At 35.1% G+C, this 19,925-nt stretch overlaps 1 protein-coding gene across 4 annotated transcripts in view; it reads left to right on the forward strand.

The window, feature by feature from the left end:
* FAR1 (fatty acyl-CoA reductase 1) overlaps positions 1–19,925 on the forward strand; it is a 53,675-nt gene that overhangs the window by 12,098 nt on the left and 21,652 nt on the right. For 3 of the 4 annotated variants that reach the window (XM_025038718.1, XM_006905659.3, XM_006905660.3), the window contains exons 2-4: positions 5,752–5,947; positions 12,180–12,355; positions 17,932–18,111. In XM_025038718.1, the coding sequence (XP_024894486.1) occupies positions 5,759–5,947; positions 12,180–12,355; positions 17,932–18,111 (545 nt within the window). In that variant the 5' untranslated portion in view covers positions 5,752–5,758. Of the gene's footprint in view, positions 1–5,751; positions 5,948–11,229; positions 11,375–12,179; positions 12,356–17,931; positions 18,112–19,925 lie in introns of those variants that run through there. The other variant, XM_015596539.2, reaches the window with a different exon arrangement.

Consider the following 19,925-nt stretch of genomic DNA (forward strand, 5'->3'; position numbering starts at 1 on the left):
CAGCTTAGAGGTGTAGAACAACGTTAGTTGTGGCGGTGCATTAGTTGTGGCTGTGTTAAACACAGAAGAATTGCCCCTGATCGGGAGTCACTTAAACAGTGCCCTCCCCACTGTCTCCACTGGTAGGTTTTGACTTTGGGTTTGTTTATGTGCTGAAGGCACAGAGGAGCTAGTTTTTAATAGGAAGACAACTAAATGAACCTATAGCTGTAGGTGGTGGAAATTTTGTAGCAGTTAAAATATGGCACTAAGAATCCTTACAGGTTTTATTGTTTGTGTTTAATATATACTGATACAGAAAGAAACATACAGGTAGAGCTAAGTCTAGATTTCACTGTAGAATTGCTTTTGGTAGTTCTATGTACTTGACTGCTTGGTGAATATGGTGAACATAGAGGATCTCTTGGGAGGGGCATCTGATCCCAAGATTAACATTGTGAGGGGGGATGAATTTCTCATATTCCATTCAGGAAATCTGGCCTGTTGGAGTCCTGTTCATCAACAGTTTCATAGTTAAGTAATCATCTGATTTTCAATCTAATAGATTTTCCATCTAATACAGAAATGGGATGAAAATTTAAGTAATAAAGATTAGCAGAAGATACCCTTTTTTCTTAATAATGCTAGCTATTTGTTTTCACTTAAAAAAAAAGATTTGTTAATTTTTTTTCTAAAAACATGAAAATGGGTTTATAAATTGTTAGAAGACAAAAAGATAGTGGAGTCTAATTGAGAAGAAAATTTGTTCTTTTAAATATTTTTTGGTACCTTCTCATTTTTCTGTTTTACAAAAACAGTGGTTTTTAAAAATGTATAATACATGCATATAGTATGTAATTTAAAAATATACAAAAGGATATATAGTGAGAAGTAAATGCTCCTCATCCCTGTTCTCCAGTTATCCAGTTATCCCTCCCAGAGGCAACCATCATTAGCAATTTTTTTGCCAGAAATAAACTTTGTATTTATAATCATATGCATACTCTCTTTCGTTCCTTTTCCATAAAAGGTAGTAGTATATCATACAGTATTACATCTTAACTTTTAAAATTTATCATGAATGCTATTGTATAACAATATATGTCGAACCGCCTTATTTTTTAGATGAAGAGTATACCATTATAGGACAGTGTGCCCAATCCCCTATTGGTGGACATTAAGGTTTTTAGTCTTTTGCTATCAGTGTTGCAATGAATACATTATTTCACACACATGAAAGATGCGCTACAGGATAAATTTTTAGAAATAGAATTGCAAGGTCAAAGATAATGGTCATTTAAAATTTGATAGAAATTGCCAGATCCACCCTCCCATCCCCACAGAAATTGTACTAATTTATAGCCTTATCAGCAATATAATCGTCTCCGTTTCCTGTGTATACTTTATCACTTTTTTTGGTCTTTGTAAGTCTCATAAGTGAAAAAATGAATCTTTTAGTTTTAATTTGCATATTTCTGAGTAATGTTGAGCATCTTTACAGATGATTAAGAGCCATTTATTTATTTATTTATTTTTTACTTTCCATTATATCTTTTGCTCATCTAATTAATTGTTGGTCTTTGATTTGATTGCAAATGCTCTTTATATGTTAATTGGCCCTTTCTCTTTGATATGATATACTTCCTTTTCTGGCCAATTGTAGCATTTTGGAACATTTAATTTTATATTAGAGACTGTGGTATGTAATGTAAAGGTGTGTGTGTGTGCGTGTGTGTGTGTATGTATGTACATGAAAGTGGGGAATATTCTTGATATCTTCTTTGTTCCTTTTCATTTTCTTGTTGAGAAAAACAGATTATTATAAATTATTAAGTAGTCTTGGTACTCAGGAATGCTGGGCCTCAGGGGTGAGCTAGCAGTGGGAGGGGTCTAGTAGAGTCTTACTGTAACTCAAGTATGACCTGTTGAGTCAGAATCTGTTTAAATAAGGTCTCTCTGTCATTTGTGTGCACATTAAAGTTAAGGAGGTGCTGGTAGAGGGATTCACCTGGCCTGAAAGGCTGTAGCCTCCGAAAGAAGGTGTACAGATTACTATTTGGAGGATTGGGGAGGGGGGCTCATGAACTAGGTTCTCAGTTGGACTATAAAAATATTTGAGGTGTGGCTTTTTGTCCCTGAAGGAACTGGAGTAAGGGTCTATAGATATGGTTTTATTTATCATTAGAATGTTTCATTTGCATAGGGTTACTGAGGGTCCACAATTTATTAGAGTTTAAACAGAATTTCTAATTAGAGGCTTTAGGTTTAGGGACAGGTTCTGGGGAAAGGGAACTGGTGAGAGCTAGGCAGATTGTGAGTTTAGCCAGGAGGAATAGGGTTCAAGTCAGCATTTAAGGGTCCTGGGGACCAAGAATGTAACCCAGCAACTGGGACAGAAAGAAACTCAGGATCTTGGTCTAGGCCAGAGGTCCATAAACTTTTTCTGTGAAGCAACAGATAGTAAATATTTTAGACTTTGTGGGCCATAGTGTCTCTTTTGTGATTACTCAACCCTGCTGTTATGGATAAAAGTGAAAAGAGCTCCCAGACCTAATTTCAGTGTGTGTGTGGAGGCTCCCCACACCACCAAGCAATACTTGGATGCCAGCGGGGTGTCCAAGTATTCAACTCAATTCTGGCACTACTCAGAGGTAGCATCAGATTCCACAGATAAAGGGCTCAGTCCCACAGGACCGCCCTCCACTTCAGACACTCGCTTGTTGCAAGCCCAGGCTGTATCTGTGCTTCTGACCGTACCAACTACAGACAGATTTGATGTTCCAAAGACACTCTCCAACTCAGGATGCACACTGTAAGTCCTGGTTGTTTCCTGTGCTTTGGACCCGACTGGCTCTAAATCAGAGATTCCTACAACCTTCTCCTTGAGTTCAATTAATTTGCTAGAAGGCTCACAGAACTCAATACCTATTTACTCACTAGATTACTGATTTATTACAAAGGATATTAAAGAATATGAATCAGTAGCCAGATGAAGAGAAACAGAGGGCTAGGCCCCAAACAAATAAACTTCTGTCCTTGTAGGGCTTGGAGCCAGCGTGGTGGCACATGGAAGAGGTCTGGTTCCCCAACAGGGAAGTGTTCTAAAAAAGGGTGGATCAGCTGTCCTTTGGTTTTCTTATGGAGGCTTCATTATGTGGTCATGATTGACTAAGTTATTGGCTGTTGGAGAGTAATTTAACTTCTAGCCCCTCTCCCTTCCTGGGCTATCAGGGTGGGAGAAAATGTTCCAGCCCTCTAACCACATAATTGGCTTCTGTGGGCAACTAGTCCCCACCCTTGGGTGGGGTTGAAAAATTCACCTCATCACTTAAGAAATTTCAAGGGTTTTAGGAGCTGCGAGCCAGGAATGGGGGAATACCAAATAATATTTCTTATAAATTACAGTACCACAAAAAGCAAGTATGTATAATCACAGGGCTTTGTTTGCTGTATTCTAATAAAAATTTATTTATTAAAACGGGATAGGAGAGATTTTGCTCTGGGGTGATAGTTTGCCACCCTCTGGTGTAGACTTCTACTATGAGAACTAAACTAAGGAAATAAACTGCAGCTTTCAGAGCAGATAGATGCCTCAGAAGCTCGTCTGCTGTATAATAGATCCAGATTTGAGGCAATAGATTGTTCTATACTCCTCACATAGCTGGTGAAATCGGACCTTGTAAAGCTCTGCCAGGTCTTTTCTCCTTAGGCAGTTCTTTATTACCTGAGCTGGACAGTTTCTAGGTTCTAAAGGTTAGGTCTAAAGACTGTTTTTTGATCCTGTTGTGTTGTTTCTTCCATTTTATCTTGAAAATGGGTTAGGCAGTTTTTCTCAAAGTTTGGTTTTCAGCAGCCTGCCTTAAATCAACTGATTTTTAAGTTTGGAGATGGAAACTATTGTAGAACTATTTAAAACTTATGGTGAGGTTGCATCTGGATTCTTTGGCTAAAATTTGAGAATTCTTTCAGTCTCATGGCTGTATAGAATTTTTTTAAAAGAATATGCTGGTATTTACCCATTTTACTGTTGATGGATATTTGAACTTTTTCCACTTTTAGGGCGTTGCAAATAATACTTACATGAATTATCTTATTCTTCACATCTTCTGGTGTTCCTTAGTAAATATTACCGAACAGTTTTCCAACAAATTGTACCCATTTCCACTGTACTAGTAGTGTTAGGAGAGCTCCAGTTGTTCTACACCACCATCTACAAGCTTGAGAACCCGCAGGGTATAGTGTAGCTCTTAGTAAAGCTGCTTTGAGACTATAGACAATTTCCTACCTTAGGAAGCATTCAAAGGCTTGTTAACCATTCCTTCAACCAGTTAGTAGGTATGGCTTGTCATTTGTTTTGGCAAAGCCCTTGGAGCCTTGGCTCAGTCCTACTTCTCTTTTATCTGTAGCACCCATGCTGGATGCTCTTCTTTGCAGATATGGGTACTAAGCCTGGGAGCCAAAGCTTGTACAGGAAGTAAGATTGTTATGAGTGGCTCTGTTCTGTGAGCAATCGTTTAATTCCCTTGATTTCCCTATACCTTAATTCAACTTAATACGAGTTTGTTGTTTTCCATTTAGGGGGTTAGGACAGTTCTTGCCTCCTTTTAGTCCTTTCAATGCTTGTTTTGCTTGGGTTGTTACGACTGCTATGGCTTCTTTATCAAATTGGTCTCATCTGTTTATTTTAGGAATTCTTCCCCTCCTCTCCCTCTTAAAAACCTCCTTCCCCCTTCCTCTGTCCCTTCCTCTTTTCCTTTTTTCCATCTTGATTGTTGATGGGTTTCTTATTTTCAGATTGTCATAAGTTGTGAAAAATTTGGACATAAAACACATGTATCTTACTCCCTAGCTTAAATAAAACGTAAATACAATTGAAGCTTCTTATTTTCTCTGATTGTATTGTACTCTCTCTTATGCATCTATTAATATTATTGGGTGTGCATTTCTAAACAATAAAGAACATTGTTTTGAGTGTTTGAGCATTGTGTAGTGACATACTGCATGAATCCTTTTGCATCTTGTTTTTTTCCATTCATCATGGTTCTTTTGTTCATGCTCTCAGTATACTATCTTTTCTGCTGTTTCAGTGGAATTTGGGTATGGAGGATAAGTCAGCCCACGTATTTCTTAGTATGGTTTTTTTGAAAGGGAGATTTAAGCACCTTTTAGATATATTGTCACTACCAACATGTAGGAGAAAAAACTTGGTGTTACCTCTTGTTTCAGCTGGTGATAGGTAAATATGACACCTCACCGTGATTATACAAGCTAGGGAACTGAGTCTTGCTGCTGACCTCTATTTGGTGTTATAAATCCTTTCAGAGACAGACACCATTCATTCGTGGTTAGGGTTCAACTGAAGTTTAAATGAAGGTTTGAATTCTTGTTGGAAGGACTTTTTACAGGCCATTTAGTACAGACTGTGCTAAAGAAACCCAGGCCCAGAGAAGGTGAGTGACTTGTTTGAGGTGATCCAGAGGAAAACACAGGGATTAAAAGCTGTTGTTGTAGATCCTTATTCTTTTTGCCTTATTACAATGAACCAGACGTTAGTCTCTTTTTGTTAACATTCAACTTTGATTTTGATTTTTGCCTGTTCTTCAAATACTTATCTGAACTGCCTTATTACAATGAACCAGACATTAGTCTCTTTTTGTTAACATTCAACTTTGATTTTTGCCTGTTCTTCAAATACTTATCTGAATGCCAGGAGATTTAGTACATATGAACATAAATCTTTGAACTGATGCTTATTTGTTGTGTTTTCCTTAGGATCAGAATGGTTTCAATCCCAGAATACTATGAAGGCAAGAATGTTCTTCTCACTGGAGCTACTGGTTTCCTAGGGAAGGTACTTCTGGAAAAGTTGCTGAGGTCTTGTCCTAAAGTGAATTTAGTGTATGTTCTGGTGAGGCAGAAAGCTGGACAGACACCCCAAGAGCGAGTAGAAGAAGTCATTAGTGGCAAGGTAAGTGTGGAAAATAATCATTTGGAGGAGAGAAAAAAGTGTAGTGTTTGTGTGTATAATTATTATAATCATCAACAGCTTAATATATTTCTTCAGTGTCCTGAAAAAAATTAATAAAAACTACCCTATAGAATGGCAGTAAACTGGATATGACTTGTGATCCTTAGGAGAAAAAAAGCCTTTTCTCTGTGATGGGCAAAATTGTCTAACAAATTCTTAATTACCTTTGTGGTAGATATTTATTTGTTTTTAGAATATTTGAGGCAGGTTATTTATATTTACTAGATATTTTAAGTAGTCTTCAGAATAATGTTAATTAAGAGGTAGTTTCAAACGACCTCTTATTCTGTGAGACACTATGCTTTCATAACACTTAAAAATTTGTAAGCACTGATTGCTCTTCACAATAGTATTAGAGGGTAGGAAAGTCACATATTCCCATTTGACAAATAAGAACATGGTGGCAATTAGAGAATACAGAAATATGTCATATTTTTAAACGTGAGGAAAATATTGCTAAGAAAAAATGCAAATGAACTGGGGTAAAATTATTTCACAAAGGATTAAAGAAGTACAAATTAGTAGTTCATAGGTGGTCACGGGAATGGGGAGCACGGCATAGGGAATGCAGATGACATTAATATATTGGCTAGGTGGAAAACCAGAGGAGAGAAGGAGCAATTAAGGAGATCGTTTTATAAACTATATAAATGTCTAACCAATGTACTGTGTACTTGAAACCAATTAAAATAAATAAATTAATTAAAAAAGTTATTTCACAGCCATAAGCTTTCGAATTCTTTCAAAATGAATGAATTTATCTGAAATTAATTGATGTAAGTTTAGTATAGTTAGCTATGTAATTTTTTAGTTATTAAGTTAGATATGTGGTACCTTTTAACCTTCTAGAGCAGCTATGACTTATGTTTAAAAAACAAAAACTGGAAACCTCTCAGTCTGAGCAGTCAAAGAATTGCTGAAAAGTGTCAAAAGATGATTAATTATAAATTAACAGCTCTCTAGAGTTGATAAATAATTAGACATGACTTGTTTTCTAGTCTTTGATCTTTCAGTAGAAATCCATAAAGTACTTAATAGTGACTAACGTTTATTGAGTACTTACCTTGTACCAGGCATGGTGTGCAAAGCACCGCATATGTATGTAATTATCACAGCTCTTTAAGTTAAGTGCTGATGTTAGTCCTATTTTACAAGGTCATAGATTTAGTGAGTGAGTATACCGATGTCTGAACTCTGACAGTCGAACCCAGAGCTCATGCTGGGTAGACGCAGTTGTTGATAGATCCCATTTTACAAATAGGAACAATGAGTCTTAGGTTGTAATTTTATCTGAGGTTATGTAGCTGATAGTTGTTGGAGATAATGCAGCTGACTTGATAACAAATCCCTATTATCTTTCTACTTTATAGCATTACTTTCCCATTACATAAATAAATAAAGGAAAGATAGTGGAAGGCTTTATGGTACATTAGGAGAAGTAGTCTTTAGAGTTGGATAGCTTACTAGCTCCAACAGTTGTACTTGGTACACGCTGAGTGAAAGTAGCTTAATTTCCCAAAGCTAATGGCAGTTGGTGCCCAAGTTGACAAAAATTAGAAGAGGAGATGACAAAGAGTAGAAAAAAAGAGGGTGAAGGGCAGAGGATAACAGAGGTAACACACAGCAGGAAGAAGAGTCAGGTTATGGGTTAGGGCAATAATGGGAAGCATAAGAATAAAAGAACAAAAATAATATTTAGCTTTGTCTCCATTCTTCACTTTATTAATTTTATTTGTTCCCATTTGAAAACTTTAAATAATCCTTACTTCAACTGGAAAAGCGAATTTTCTCTGAATTACTTAAAAAAAAAGAAGCTCCTTCTTTGAGACCTACTCAGTGATAAGATAATTCACATAGCTAGTTACACTTGAGTAACATTATTCCCTTTGCCCCAAACTCTGCACTTGTGTTCCTCTCTCCCACCACAGATATATTTTGGGTCCTGCTAAATACTCACTAGGAGCTATTAAGATTACTAGAGATATAGCAGTGAATAAAATGAAGTCCCAGCATTGGGGGAATTTACATTCTAGTTAAGGAGACAAGTTAACAAATATATAACATGTTGAATAGTGATTTATGCTGTGCAGAAAAGTAAAGCGGATAAAGGGGATTGAAAGTGATGCGGTGCTGCTTTATATATGATAGTCAGAAAAGTTCTCTGTGAGGTGACATTTGGGGAGAGACCTGAATAAAGTGAGGAAGAGTCCATGTGGGTATGTGGAGGAAGAGTGTTCAAGGCAGAGGCCACAGCAAGGGCAAAGGCTCTGAGTTAGGAACTGCCTGATAGGTGTAAAGTGCATCAGGACAAGCTGTGATTTTTGTTTTATGGGCTCTGTATAAAGCATGCATATGCTTTATACAATAAATATTAAGGGTATTCCCTACCAATACTCTTCCTCTCCCCAGGTGAGCTTTCTGCCTCCTAAAATACAATAAAATTGTTAGTTTATTATTCTTTTAAATTTTTGCTTGTTTGACTTGAAGAAGAGGGCTTCAGACAAATAAATGTTTATGCTTACATAAGAGAAAAGTATAGCTGGTATTACCTTTAAACTCAGAGAATTATCACATGAACTTTTTAGGCTTCTTTTAAAAATAAGATTGGAGTTAATATTTCAGTATTTACCAACATAAAATAACTGTTTGAAGAATTTGCCATCTTAAAGTATGGTAGGTACAAAGTTCACTTTCAGTTTTTTTCCCCAAGAAATGAGAAGATGGACTGAACTCTGTTCCATATGATTTTCAAATGAAAACTATTTGGTAGATTGGTATAAGGACTTTTTAAAAAAAATATGGTATAATTTATAGCTTTTTCTAAGTCACTTAGAAATGGTAGATGAATTGCAGTTTATTGCAGACAGTTATCATTACCTTGTGGCTATACTTTTTCATATCTGCCAAATAGGTTAAAATATTCTGTTTATTGAAAGCAGTGATTCTTGAACTTTTGGTCTCTGGATCCCTTTGCATTCTTAAAAATTACTGAGGACTTCAAAGAGGTTTTGTTTTTGCAAGATTTTGCTTCAAATTATCTTACTGATATTTATTAGAGTAAAAATTAAAATAGAAAAATTTAAAGCAGAGAGAATACAAGCACACATTTCATTAGCCAACAGGTGTCATCACACATGTAGCCTTTGGAAAGCTTCTCTCTACACTGTGAGAGAATGAAAGTGAAAGATGCGTGTAATGACTTAGCATTAGCATGAAAAGAATTTTGACCTTGCAAATTACCTAGAATAGTCTTGGGGACTCCTAGGATCCTTAGACCACACTTTGAGAACCACTGCTGATTAAGAATGTGTAGTGTTGCTTAGACCAGGGGTCCCCAACTCCTGGGCTGTGGACTGGTACTGGTCCGTGGCCTGTTAGGAACTGGGCCGCACAGCGGGAGCTGAGCAGCAGACCAGCTGAGCAAAGCTTCACCTGTATTTGCGGTTGCTCCCCAGCAGTAGCATCACCACCTCAGCTCCACCTCAGATCATCAAGCATTAGATTCTCATAGGAGCACCAGTCCCTGGTGCCAGAAAGGTTGGAGACCGCTGCCTTAGACCATTTGAGAACATCCTGTGGTACATTCTTTTGGATATATCTAATAAGGGCAAATGTTCATGCTTTAAGGAAAGAGTTGATTTTTACAGACATTCAAAATTAATTTGTACCCAAGCTTGGCAGTAAAGAAGTTGGGGTCAGAAACAAAAGCGATTTGAAAGCTATGAGCTCACATTTGGTACACATAAGGAATCTGACTCTGTAGGCATATCTCAAAAAGGAATTTCACTTATAGCATTTATTTTGGAATGAGAGTAATGCCTATTTGAATATATAAATTCTTTATAGGCCTGTTGAAAAAGGCCAGAATAGTAGCGAACCTCTATACAGAGACCAACCAGACTTGACTTTGAATGAACTTCATCTACCTTATGGTAGTTCTTTGGATTGGAACTAATAGTTATGTCACATTAGCTTTTCTTGGACATCTTGCAGCAGATACTCCTCATCATGTTGCTTTTATTTTTATTTAACTGTGGATTGTAAGATTCTCAGTAATTTAGAAATTATGCCTATACTTCTTAATTATTCAAGTTAGTCTGCATGTAGTGTCCCTTTACCCTTTATTCTTTTTATTTTATTCTTTGCCGAATCCTTTTGGAATCCTTTGCTTCCCTTAAAACCCATGAGAAGGGAGTTGTTGACGGGGCTATAAGATCACTAACTGGGCTTTTTTGAAGTAAAAATGCCTGCATGTGTGGTTTTTTTTTTTTTGCCATCTCTGCCTTTTATTTACTCATATTGACATTTTATCATGAACCACTTGTAATCAGAATGCTTTAATCCTCCTTCCAACAACTTCCCTTCCCTTAGTAAGAGGTTATTCTTAGACATTTTTTATTTTTTTAGAAAACATTTATTGTGCCTGCTCAGCACTGGGTACTTGACTTGATGCAGGGGATTGAATTTAGAGATAAATAAGGTAGACTCCCTGCCCTAATGGAGCCTACAGTATAGAGAGATTTTAAGAGGAAGGAGGGAGGAAGAGAGAGTGTAGAGGTGCCAGGAGAGATTGGGTAGGAGCAGTTATTGAAGTTATTGTCTAGGTTGGAATTGAGAGCCTGAGTAAAATGTGAAAGATTTGAGCATCTCCTCTGGGGTCTCCAGGGCAGTGCTTCTAAAACTTTTCCACCACAGTAAGTCTAATCTGTAAAGAAAATGAATATCCTCTACTTAAAGCCTTTTGTGCTTTAGTGCAAACATATGGCCCTTATTTTCAATATAAAGATGCATTTTTCCTAAACATTTGTCTAAATAAATATTTGACTTTAAGTAAACTCCATGAAATTATGTCATTTTATGTTATGCCTTTAATTCCCTCTAAGTAGAGGTACATCCCTCTACTTAATCTTAGGGCCACTCATCCCACATTATGTGTAGCATTGTGGTGTAAATCATTAAAATGAGTGCTTTTTGTTAAGTGAATGTACAATTGAAGATAGTAAGAAAGGTAGTAAGAAACTTATGGGTAAACCTACTATGATGTTGGAACAGGAATAACGAGCATAGAGAAACAGCATATACCATAGTGGACATTGTCTTATAGCAGTTAATATTTCTCAATTTCAGCACTTTTGACATTTTGGGCCAGATAATTCTCTGTCCTGGGGAGCTGTCTGTGCATTGTAGGGTGATCAACAACATTCCTGATCTCTGTCCACTAGATGCCAGCTACTCCCCTCACCTTCCCAGTGTGACACCAAAAATGTCTCTAGACATCACTAAATGTTACCTGTGGACAAAAATTGCCCCAAATTGAGGACCACTGATTTACAGGAATGTCTCTGGGAAAAGAAACGCCATTGGATGGTGAGGATTGAATTAAAATGGTTGACTATGAAATAAATTCTGGAAAGGGAATAAAGTGGGTATTAGTGAACTTAATAAAGTAGGAATTAATTGGGGTACCAGTGGGGGAAAATGGTATTGAATAAAGAGATGGTGGCTAGAGAAAGGAAGATTATCAAGTTTGTGATGTAACTTGTGAAACAGCATGATCGCATTTTGGTGGTAGTGCTGGAGATACCTATGATATTCAGGGGGAATTAAAGGTCATTGTCAATCTGGAAGAATGAAAAAGTGTGGACTAAAACAGTGTGTACTCAAGGTGTTAAAAGTACTTTTCTGGTCATTCCTCGAGTTCTTTTTTCTCTGCTTGCCCCTTAAATATTGATATTCTTCAGCTTTATTTACTTGTAACATTATATTTTAATTGTTTACTGTCTAGTTTTTCCTAGTAAATTAAGACCTGGATTTTAGAAATCTGAATGATTATTTTAAACTTTATTCTGATGTTTGTACTGCTTAAGTCTATACTGAGGAATCATATAATCTAATTAAAAGGCAAATTCAACTCTCTAAACTACCAGCTCTGTGTCTTCGGCAAGTTATTTAACCTCCCTGTGCCTCAGATTCCTTATCTATAAAGTGGAGATAATAATACAGGCTCATAGGGTGTTTTCTATACAGAATAATAACAGTTAAGAATAGCAACCTTAGGATTTACATAGTTGGAAGTTTTAAAAATAGTGATCCTTGGTGGGGAAAGAAAGGGTGATAATGGGTCACAGAAAGTTGAAAACTACTGCCCTAAAATATTTTTTTCCTTTGATAGCTCTTTGACAGATTGAGAGATGAAAATCCAGATTTTAGGGAGAAAATTATAGCAATCAGCAGTGAACTTACCCAACCTATACTGGCTCTTAGTGAAGAAGATAAAGAGATCATCATAGATTCTACCAATATTATATTCCACTGTGCAGCTACAGTAAGGTTTAATGAAAATTTAAGGTAAGTGAAGGTATTTAAATGATATTTGAACTTCCTCATGGTTGAAAGCTCTAATTTAAATTCTACTTTTTAGTCAAAATTTTTCTAAAGTGATTTGAAACTCATTTGTAGCTGTCAGCATCCTACAGAATTTCCTTTCTATTGTTATCAGTTTTAAAACATTGGATAGCTAATACATATTTGTTAGAAGAAGTTACCATGAATGTAAATATAAATATGGCATAGGGAAAAGGCAAGAAATGGGAGGTACGGATTAGAAGGAAGAGAAGTTTACCTTGGCTTTGAGTGTTAGTCTTAACAGCTACTAGTGTTTATTTCCTCTTTCCTCCATTCTTTCAAAAGCCTATATCCCAGCAGCTTTATTTTTATATTCTGTATATAAACATCTAAAATTTTTCAAAAATTACGCTTAAGTTTCCAGAGTAAGATAAAACAGCTTACAAATTTAAGTCATACCTTGTTTTTGTTTTAAACCTTGGTAGCAGTGTTGGGGCAGGGTACATTAGACATAATTTTAATTTAAAAAATAATTAGGACTTCTTTCAAGATTGCCTGTTTCAAGAAAAAAACATTCTAAATGTTCACTGTTTTAAAAAAAAATTAACAAATATGCATTTTAAATAGTGGTGTTTAATTCGGAGCATTCTTTTTGATGTATGTCCAAAAATACAGTTTTATAATGTTAATCTCATTGTACGGTCTTATGCCAGTGAAAATGGTGTAGACTTCTTTAGGTTTCACAGTTACTTGAAGGACTTCTTAAAATGTTTTTTAATTATTTCTGATTATAAAGGGTTTTGAGATTACCCCTCATATTGTCATTTGATTAATATAGAAGTATAAACCTTAATTGACATTATATGATGGTACAGTTTAGTGCCAAAGCATTATAGTGTGTTTTGCCTATATTCTGGGTAAAGGCACTGCAATAGCCCCTTACATTTCTATTTTATGGTTTACAGGATATTTTCTCATCTATCATTTTATTCCATGATATAATATAATATTATTATATCCCACTATATAATAGTATTGGGCAAATCCATTTTATACCTGAAGAAGCAGAGGCAGACATGTCTTTCTATATTTGCCAGTAATCTTTGGATAGTTTAATTACAAGTAGGGTTTTTAGTATAAAATAGTCAATCTAAGAGATATTTCCCCCCATAGTTCTAGTTTTTCTTATTCTTTTCATAACCAAAAGAAAGAGTTCACACAGCATTATAAAACCTTTTTCAAGAAAAGTGTGTAGATACTAGATGATTTTGGTATATCCTCATCGGAAAAAGCAACATTAATTAGGGTGAAATTCATCAAAGTAACCTGTATGAGGAAGATGGAAGTACAGTACTTTCAGAGTATCTTCTTTTTCTCTCTCTGTGCCCCTTGGGGTAAGCAGGGCCACCATTAATGAAAAGGAAATCTTTTCATCATTATTCTTTCTTATTTTAGTAAGGATACCGTAGAGGATGGGGCAAACAGGTGAACAAGAACATTTGTTGTTCTTTTCCTTGTCAAGGCATGTATGTTTGCTGACGTAAGCCTAGTTACTGAAATTATTGTTTCCTATGAAGCAGTTTTAATGGATATTGATGTCTAAGTGGTGATACTGCAGCATTAGATTTGGATCAGAAATTCTAAAATATTGCAGGTTGGCGTATAATAACCAGTTATAAAAAATTACTCTTTATAACCACTTTTTAAGTTAACTCACAAATAAAAAGTGGCACAAAGTCTTTACTGCCAGAGCCAAAAAAAAATCAGATTTTACTCGCAACATTTTACCAAATATTTTGCAAGAAACCAAGATAAATTCCTTACAGATCATATTTGTGAAGTCTATGTAATCTAATCGAGGAGATAGAATGTGCTTAAATAACTGTAATATAGTATAGAAAATGAGTTACTGAAGAGTATACATTGAGGGCTGTGAGAGTTGAGAGGCGGTAGAGCTCATTTATTTTCAGTACGGTGATTTATAAAATCTTGAGGTAGGAAAATGAATATCAGTTTTAGGAATTGTAAAGAAATACTGACAAAAGATGAGGGGAGAGTAATATTGAGGATAATAAAGGGAGTTACTTAAATAGATGACCGCAGGATTTGGTATACCTTAGGTGATAAGGAAAGTGCAGGTAGGACAGGGCAAATGGAGTTGAGAGTAAAGAATTGTCAGGAAACTAGAGACCACAATGAGGACAGAAAAGAAACAGGTTTAAAGGGAAATGGAAGGACAGATGGTACGGTCTAGGCAAAATTCATAGTATGAGATTTCAGAGATGAAGCAGTTTTAGGTGATAGGCCCAGACAGTATTAATATGAGAAGAGGTATTGAGAAAGGAGTGGAAGTAAAGATTGATGGTTAGAAAAGATCGAGACACTGTTGAGTCTAAGTGCATTCATTCACAAACTTTAGAATGTATTGTAAATCTTAAGAATTCCTGGGCGATGTGTTAAAAGGCAGGATTTTGGACTGTACTTGGTTAAATTCAGACCCTTGATTTTTGGAATAATACTGAGGAATCCACATTTTTAGCAAAAGCCTTGGATGTAATATAAATTACAGATGTGTGGATCCCTGACCCTAAGATTGATTAATTTGTCCTTAGACATTTGTGTCTATATCTTTATTAACTTTTAAAAACAACTAGCAATAGTGATGAGAGCTCACCTAGGTAGTATTTTCTCAGAGGAGGGAATGACGTGGGGAACTTATGTAAAATGTAGTTTCACAGGCCTCACTTCAGACATTAAAAAATGTCTGAGGATGAGGTCCAGCGATCTGCAATTTTAATAAGCTTCCAAGTGTCTGTCATGTCAGGTGTGAGATCTCTGGTTTAAAGTCTTAGAAGTATTATCAACAGATTTTGAACAACCCAGAATAGATTGTCTGTAGAAGACAGGTGAACAAGAAAATTTACTGGTAGTTCCAGTTGTCTTCTATCCTCTTTCCTCCCTCCTTTCCTTTTTTTTCTTTAAGTTGTTTCTATTTCTACATTATTGATGGACCATAATTACAAAGATTTGTTCATTTTGCCCCACCCCCACCAAAGCCAGTGTTATTTAAAATGCATTTATGACTACAGATAATGAAAACATAATGAGACCATTATTTTTGTTTAATACTAAATGCTTTCTGATCTAACGTGTCAGAGTCTTAGTCTGATTTTGGTGGTATAGCAATTGGATGGTAAAACAGGTTACTAGCCTGGCAGAAATACTAAGAGTTACTTATCTTGGCCTAAAATGCCTTCAGGTTTGGGCTCTTGGGTAGGGGAAGGCTGGGTTGCAGGATAGAAAGGCACAAGAATGTTTCCTCTCTCAAGTTATTCCTTATTTTCCGTGACCCAGAAACCGTCACTATCCTCAGGAACCTGTAACAGAATATCCTTTGTCTACTGCTCCCAAAACATTACTCTCCCTACCCCAATTGTTTTGCAAAATGCAAAAGAAAATAGCACATTGCCTTACAGTCTAGTGGATGGTATCTTCTCTGTGAAGTGTCTTTTTTTGCTGGATTTCCATTTGAACAGATTCCCTGCCCAGTTGAGCTAAGGAAGAAAAAAAGATACAGTTATGCTTGTAAGACCCCTGACCTAATTATTTCTTTTTAACAATTTTTCTTCTAGTATATTTTCATAGGCTCTTGGATACTACTAAAAGAAAAAATAAGGCAAGGAGCTTTTCTTCTCATGAATTATTTCTTGTTCCTGGTGACTGACCCAGAACTTGTTGTCCCGTCCTCAAGAACCTGTAACAGAATATTCTCTGTATACTTCTTCCAAAACAGTACCCTCCCCATCCCCATTGTTTTGCAAATGTGATAGACATCAAAGCACTGCTTTACAGTGGACCAAATTCTATCTGTGACATATCCTGGTCCCTTAAAAGAATGGCCGGATTTTTTTCTTAAGTACTGAAAGTGTAAAAATTTTGTGAAGTATGCAAAGCTATTTTTATTTTTAAAAATCGTTTCCTTTTGGTCTATCTTTGAACATACACTTTTACATAAAATGTAAACATAGTATTTCTAATATTATAGAAACAGTTTCCATATTTCTGATTTTTTTTCAGTTACAATTTATATGATGTAATATTCCATCATATTGATATAGCATAATTTTATGTAATGTTTGCTTAGTATAGCAGATTTAGAGACTTTTAATTTCTTTGCTTGAAAAATTAGTGCTAGAATAATTCTTTCCTTTGAGTTAATGTTAGTGTGTTAACTAGGTTAATAACTACATCATTTCTATAATTCCTGGTGCTTTGTTCTAGTCTCTTTTGAACCAGTCTTGACAGTTATAGTGTCACCAACAGTATATTACCATGCCAGTTTTATCACAGTATTACTGGTATTGAGTATTTCAACTTTTTTTTCCCGTCAAATATCAAGCTGTAAACAAAAGTTTAATAGAAAGCAAAAACTACCCACTGTTTCATTACCTTAAGTAATATTTATTGAATGCCTGATTTGAGACTATATTAGGAATAATGCTAAATACTTGCAAGCTATTTATTTCCTTTCATTTTATACAGATCCTATTAGGTAGATTCCATTATTGTTCCCATTTACAGGTGAGGAAACCAAAGCCTGAGTGCTTGAATGACTTTACAAGGTCAGCTAATCTTAACTGATAGGTAAGCCAGGCTAGGATTTGAACCCAGATCTTATTCCAGAGTCTTGTTCTTAATCCTGCTTCAGTTTATAATGTTTGTATTTGTTAAATATTTGTATAGGTTTTATGTTTTCTAGTTGTCATAATTGTTTTAATGGCTATATTCTTTCATTGTGATAAAAAACCTACTTTATTAAATCATTTTATTCATAGTGAATATTTGGGCCCTTAGGCTACTGCTGTTAGTAGATGATGCTTCATTGATTATTTTTCTGCATGTTTACTTTTGTATTTGTGGACTTAATTATTTTGAATAAGTTTCAGGAAGGGAATATATAGATTATTTTTGGGTCTTGTATGTACCTCTTATATGTACCAGTTTTATTATAATACCCCTTCGAATTTTTTAAGTAGTCTTAAAAAGATGTTTGGATTAGTTGCTACAAAGAAAGAAATAAACATATTCTAACTTGGTTATATGTTAATATAATTTAATGTTTCTGAGTTTTCTTCGATTGTTTTACCCTTATTGGTACCTCTGCATTAGCATTTAAAAATTACTTAACTACCCTAATATCTTCTTCTTTTGGTACATTCATATCATGATCTAGTATACTTTTAAAAATCAGATGCAAAAGAAATATAACGTAATTCCAAAATGTGTATCGAAAAGCCAAAGACAGAAATTATTTATGTTTATTCCGAGTAACTTAAATTTTTAAATCATACTTTTATTTTTAAAATGCTAATATGAAATTTATTTTATAATTAGGAAATACATATTTTTAAACACATCTGGTAGAATGGATCATATTGAAGTAAAAGACACAAAATCAGAGCTAAGAGATCAGTTGTAAAGAAACAGTTTCTGCCTCGCTCTCAAATGGAAATAAGATTTGCAGATTGAAACAAATGACATAGCTTCCCCATTTTTTATTGTCATTTTTTCTTTTACAGAGATGCTGTTCAGTTAAACGTGATTGCCACACGACAGCTTATTCTCCTTGCACAACAAATGAAGAACCTGGAAGTGTTCACACATGTGTCAACAGCATACGCCTACTGCAATCGAAAGCATATTGATGAAGTAGTCTATCCACCCCCTGTAGATCCCAAGAAACTGATAGATTCTTTAGAGTATGTTTGTTTGAAATATATATCTATTTGCTTTGATCCCAAAACTTTGGATCCAAGTTTATCTATTTATATGTATCTCTTAGTGTATTTTAATTTCTCTCTTCACCTCTTTCTACCCACACATATGTATACATTTACCTCTTCTTTATTCAACAAATCATTATGTATCTTCTATGTTTTTTTATTGTACAGTTTTATATCTAAATGACAGTTGGTGAAGTCAGTGGAGCTTTCACTTTTGACCAGATGTGATGGTTGAAAGAAGGCCTCTGAACAACACATCCATGATTTTAGGGCCTAAATACCTGATACCCATAGAGAATAATGACTGCCTATTCGTTAGCAAGGTCCTAATTTATTAAAAGATTATCCTTTTTATTCTTTTTATTTTGCCCAATGGAGTAAATATATAGAGGGACCTTTAATTATTAGAGAATCAAAGGAGTCTGGTCCTTTAATTGGTATTCCTGAGATTATTGTTACCATCTTTCTGAGGACTGGGATCCTGTCAGCAATTATTGCATGATAAATATTTGTGAGTATTTGATGGATAGAGAATAAATGAAATATGCTTATACCATGGCCAAGATTTCATTTGCTTTAGCCTTTCGTTAAGTGAAACAAACAACATAGGATCACAGCAAAAACAAAAAAATTTTTTCTTTTATAGACTATAATTAGAGAAATCTTTCATTATCATCATATCTTCACATATTTGTTAATCCTCATATAATATCCCTGTGGGCTTTTTACTTCTTTATTCTTACATGTTTCCCCTCAGGTCTTCTTTCTTCCCAGAGATCCTATCCACTTTCAGCTCCTTAGTTACCATCTCCTGCTTTCTTAGTCCAATTCTTTTCTTCCCAGGAGTGCTACAGAGTGTTCTTAGCTCTTTCTCCAAGTTTTTTTCAAAAATAAGTACATAAGTTCTTTACTTTAAAGCCTTCCTGCTAATCACTATGAGGAAGCAGACAGATTATAATAAAATTAATAAGTTTGAGAACTTAACTGAGACATTGTTGGAATAATTACCCGGTTTCTCTTTCCTGACTCCATTTCTTAGATGGTCCCAAATATCTACCTCACAAGTCAGTAGGCAGAAGTTTTTAATATCTCTGGGAAAAGTTAAATGCAGAAGTTAAAGAAGCTTTTTACTTCTTCTTTTAATAGGAGTTGGTATTTCCAAACATTTAGGTGGGCAAGAGCGAGCATGTAACCTAATTTCATATCTCCTTTTCTTGCTTGCAAAGAAATCTAGTTAATTCAAGGATAACTCACATTGGATCTGTAAACTCACTCCAGTGATAGGGCTTACTGGCTAAAGTGTCTCCTTGGTTTAGCCAGTTTGTTGCTTTTCTTTCTTCCATTTTTGTAGCAACTCTCTTCCATTTTTCAAAACTTGTCTCCACTATGGCATTTTTCCTGAGTAGCAACTGCCCTTCAATTTCATTAGTATTCTTTTCTTTTTACACATAAAAAGTACTTCCACATACAGAAGAAAATTTATCTTGATAATCTCCATTTATGCTTCTTTATTAGTTAGTATGGCTATTATTAGAATGTAATAGTATACTTGGTATAAAAGTACTAGACTATACATAGGATCATAGAGAGTAAGGGAAAAGTATGTGAAAATAAGTACATAACATTGGAATCAGATATGTAGACTAGGAAAAAGACCATATCACCTTCCTTTTACAGATTATCAGAGTAGACCTTCAGAGGCACAGAAAATTGGAGGAAATTTATGACTTAGGTTGCTAATTGACTTTATAGCGTGGCTCAATTTATTTTTATTGTTTACCCTAGTTTTT

Source organism: Pteropus alecto, unplaced genomic scaffold (assembly GCF_000325575.1).
Source record: "Pteropus alecto unplaced genomic scaffold, ASM32557v1 scaffold461, whole genome shotgun sequence".
NCBI classification, from domain to species: Eukaryota; Metazoa; Chordata; class Mammalia; order Chiroptera; family Pteropodidae; genus Pteropus; species Pteropus alecto.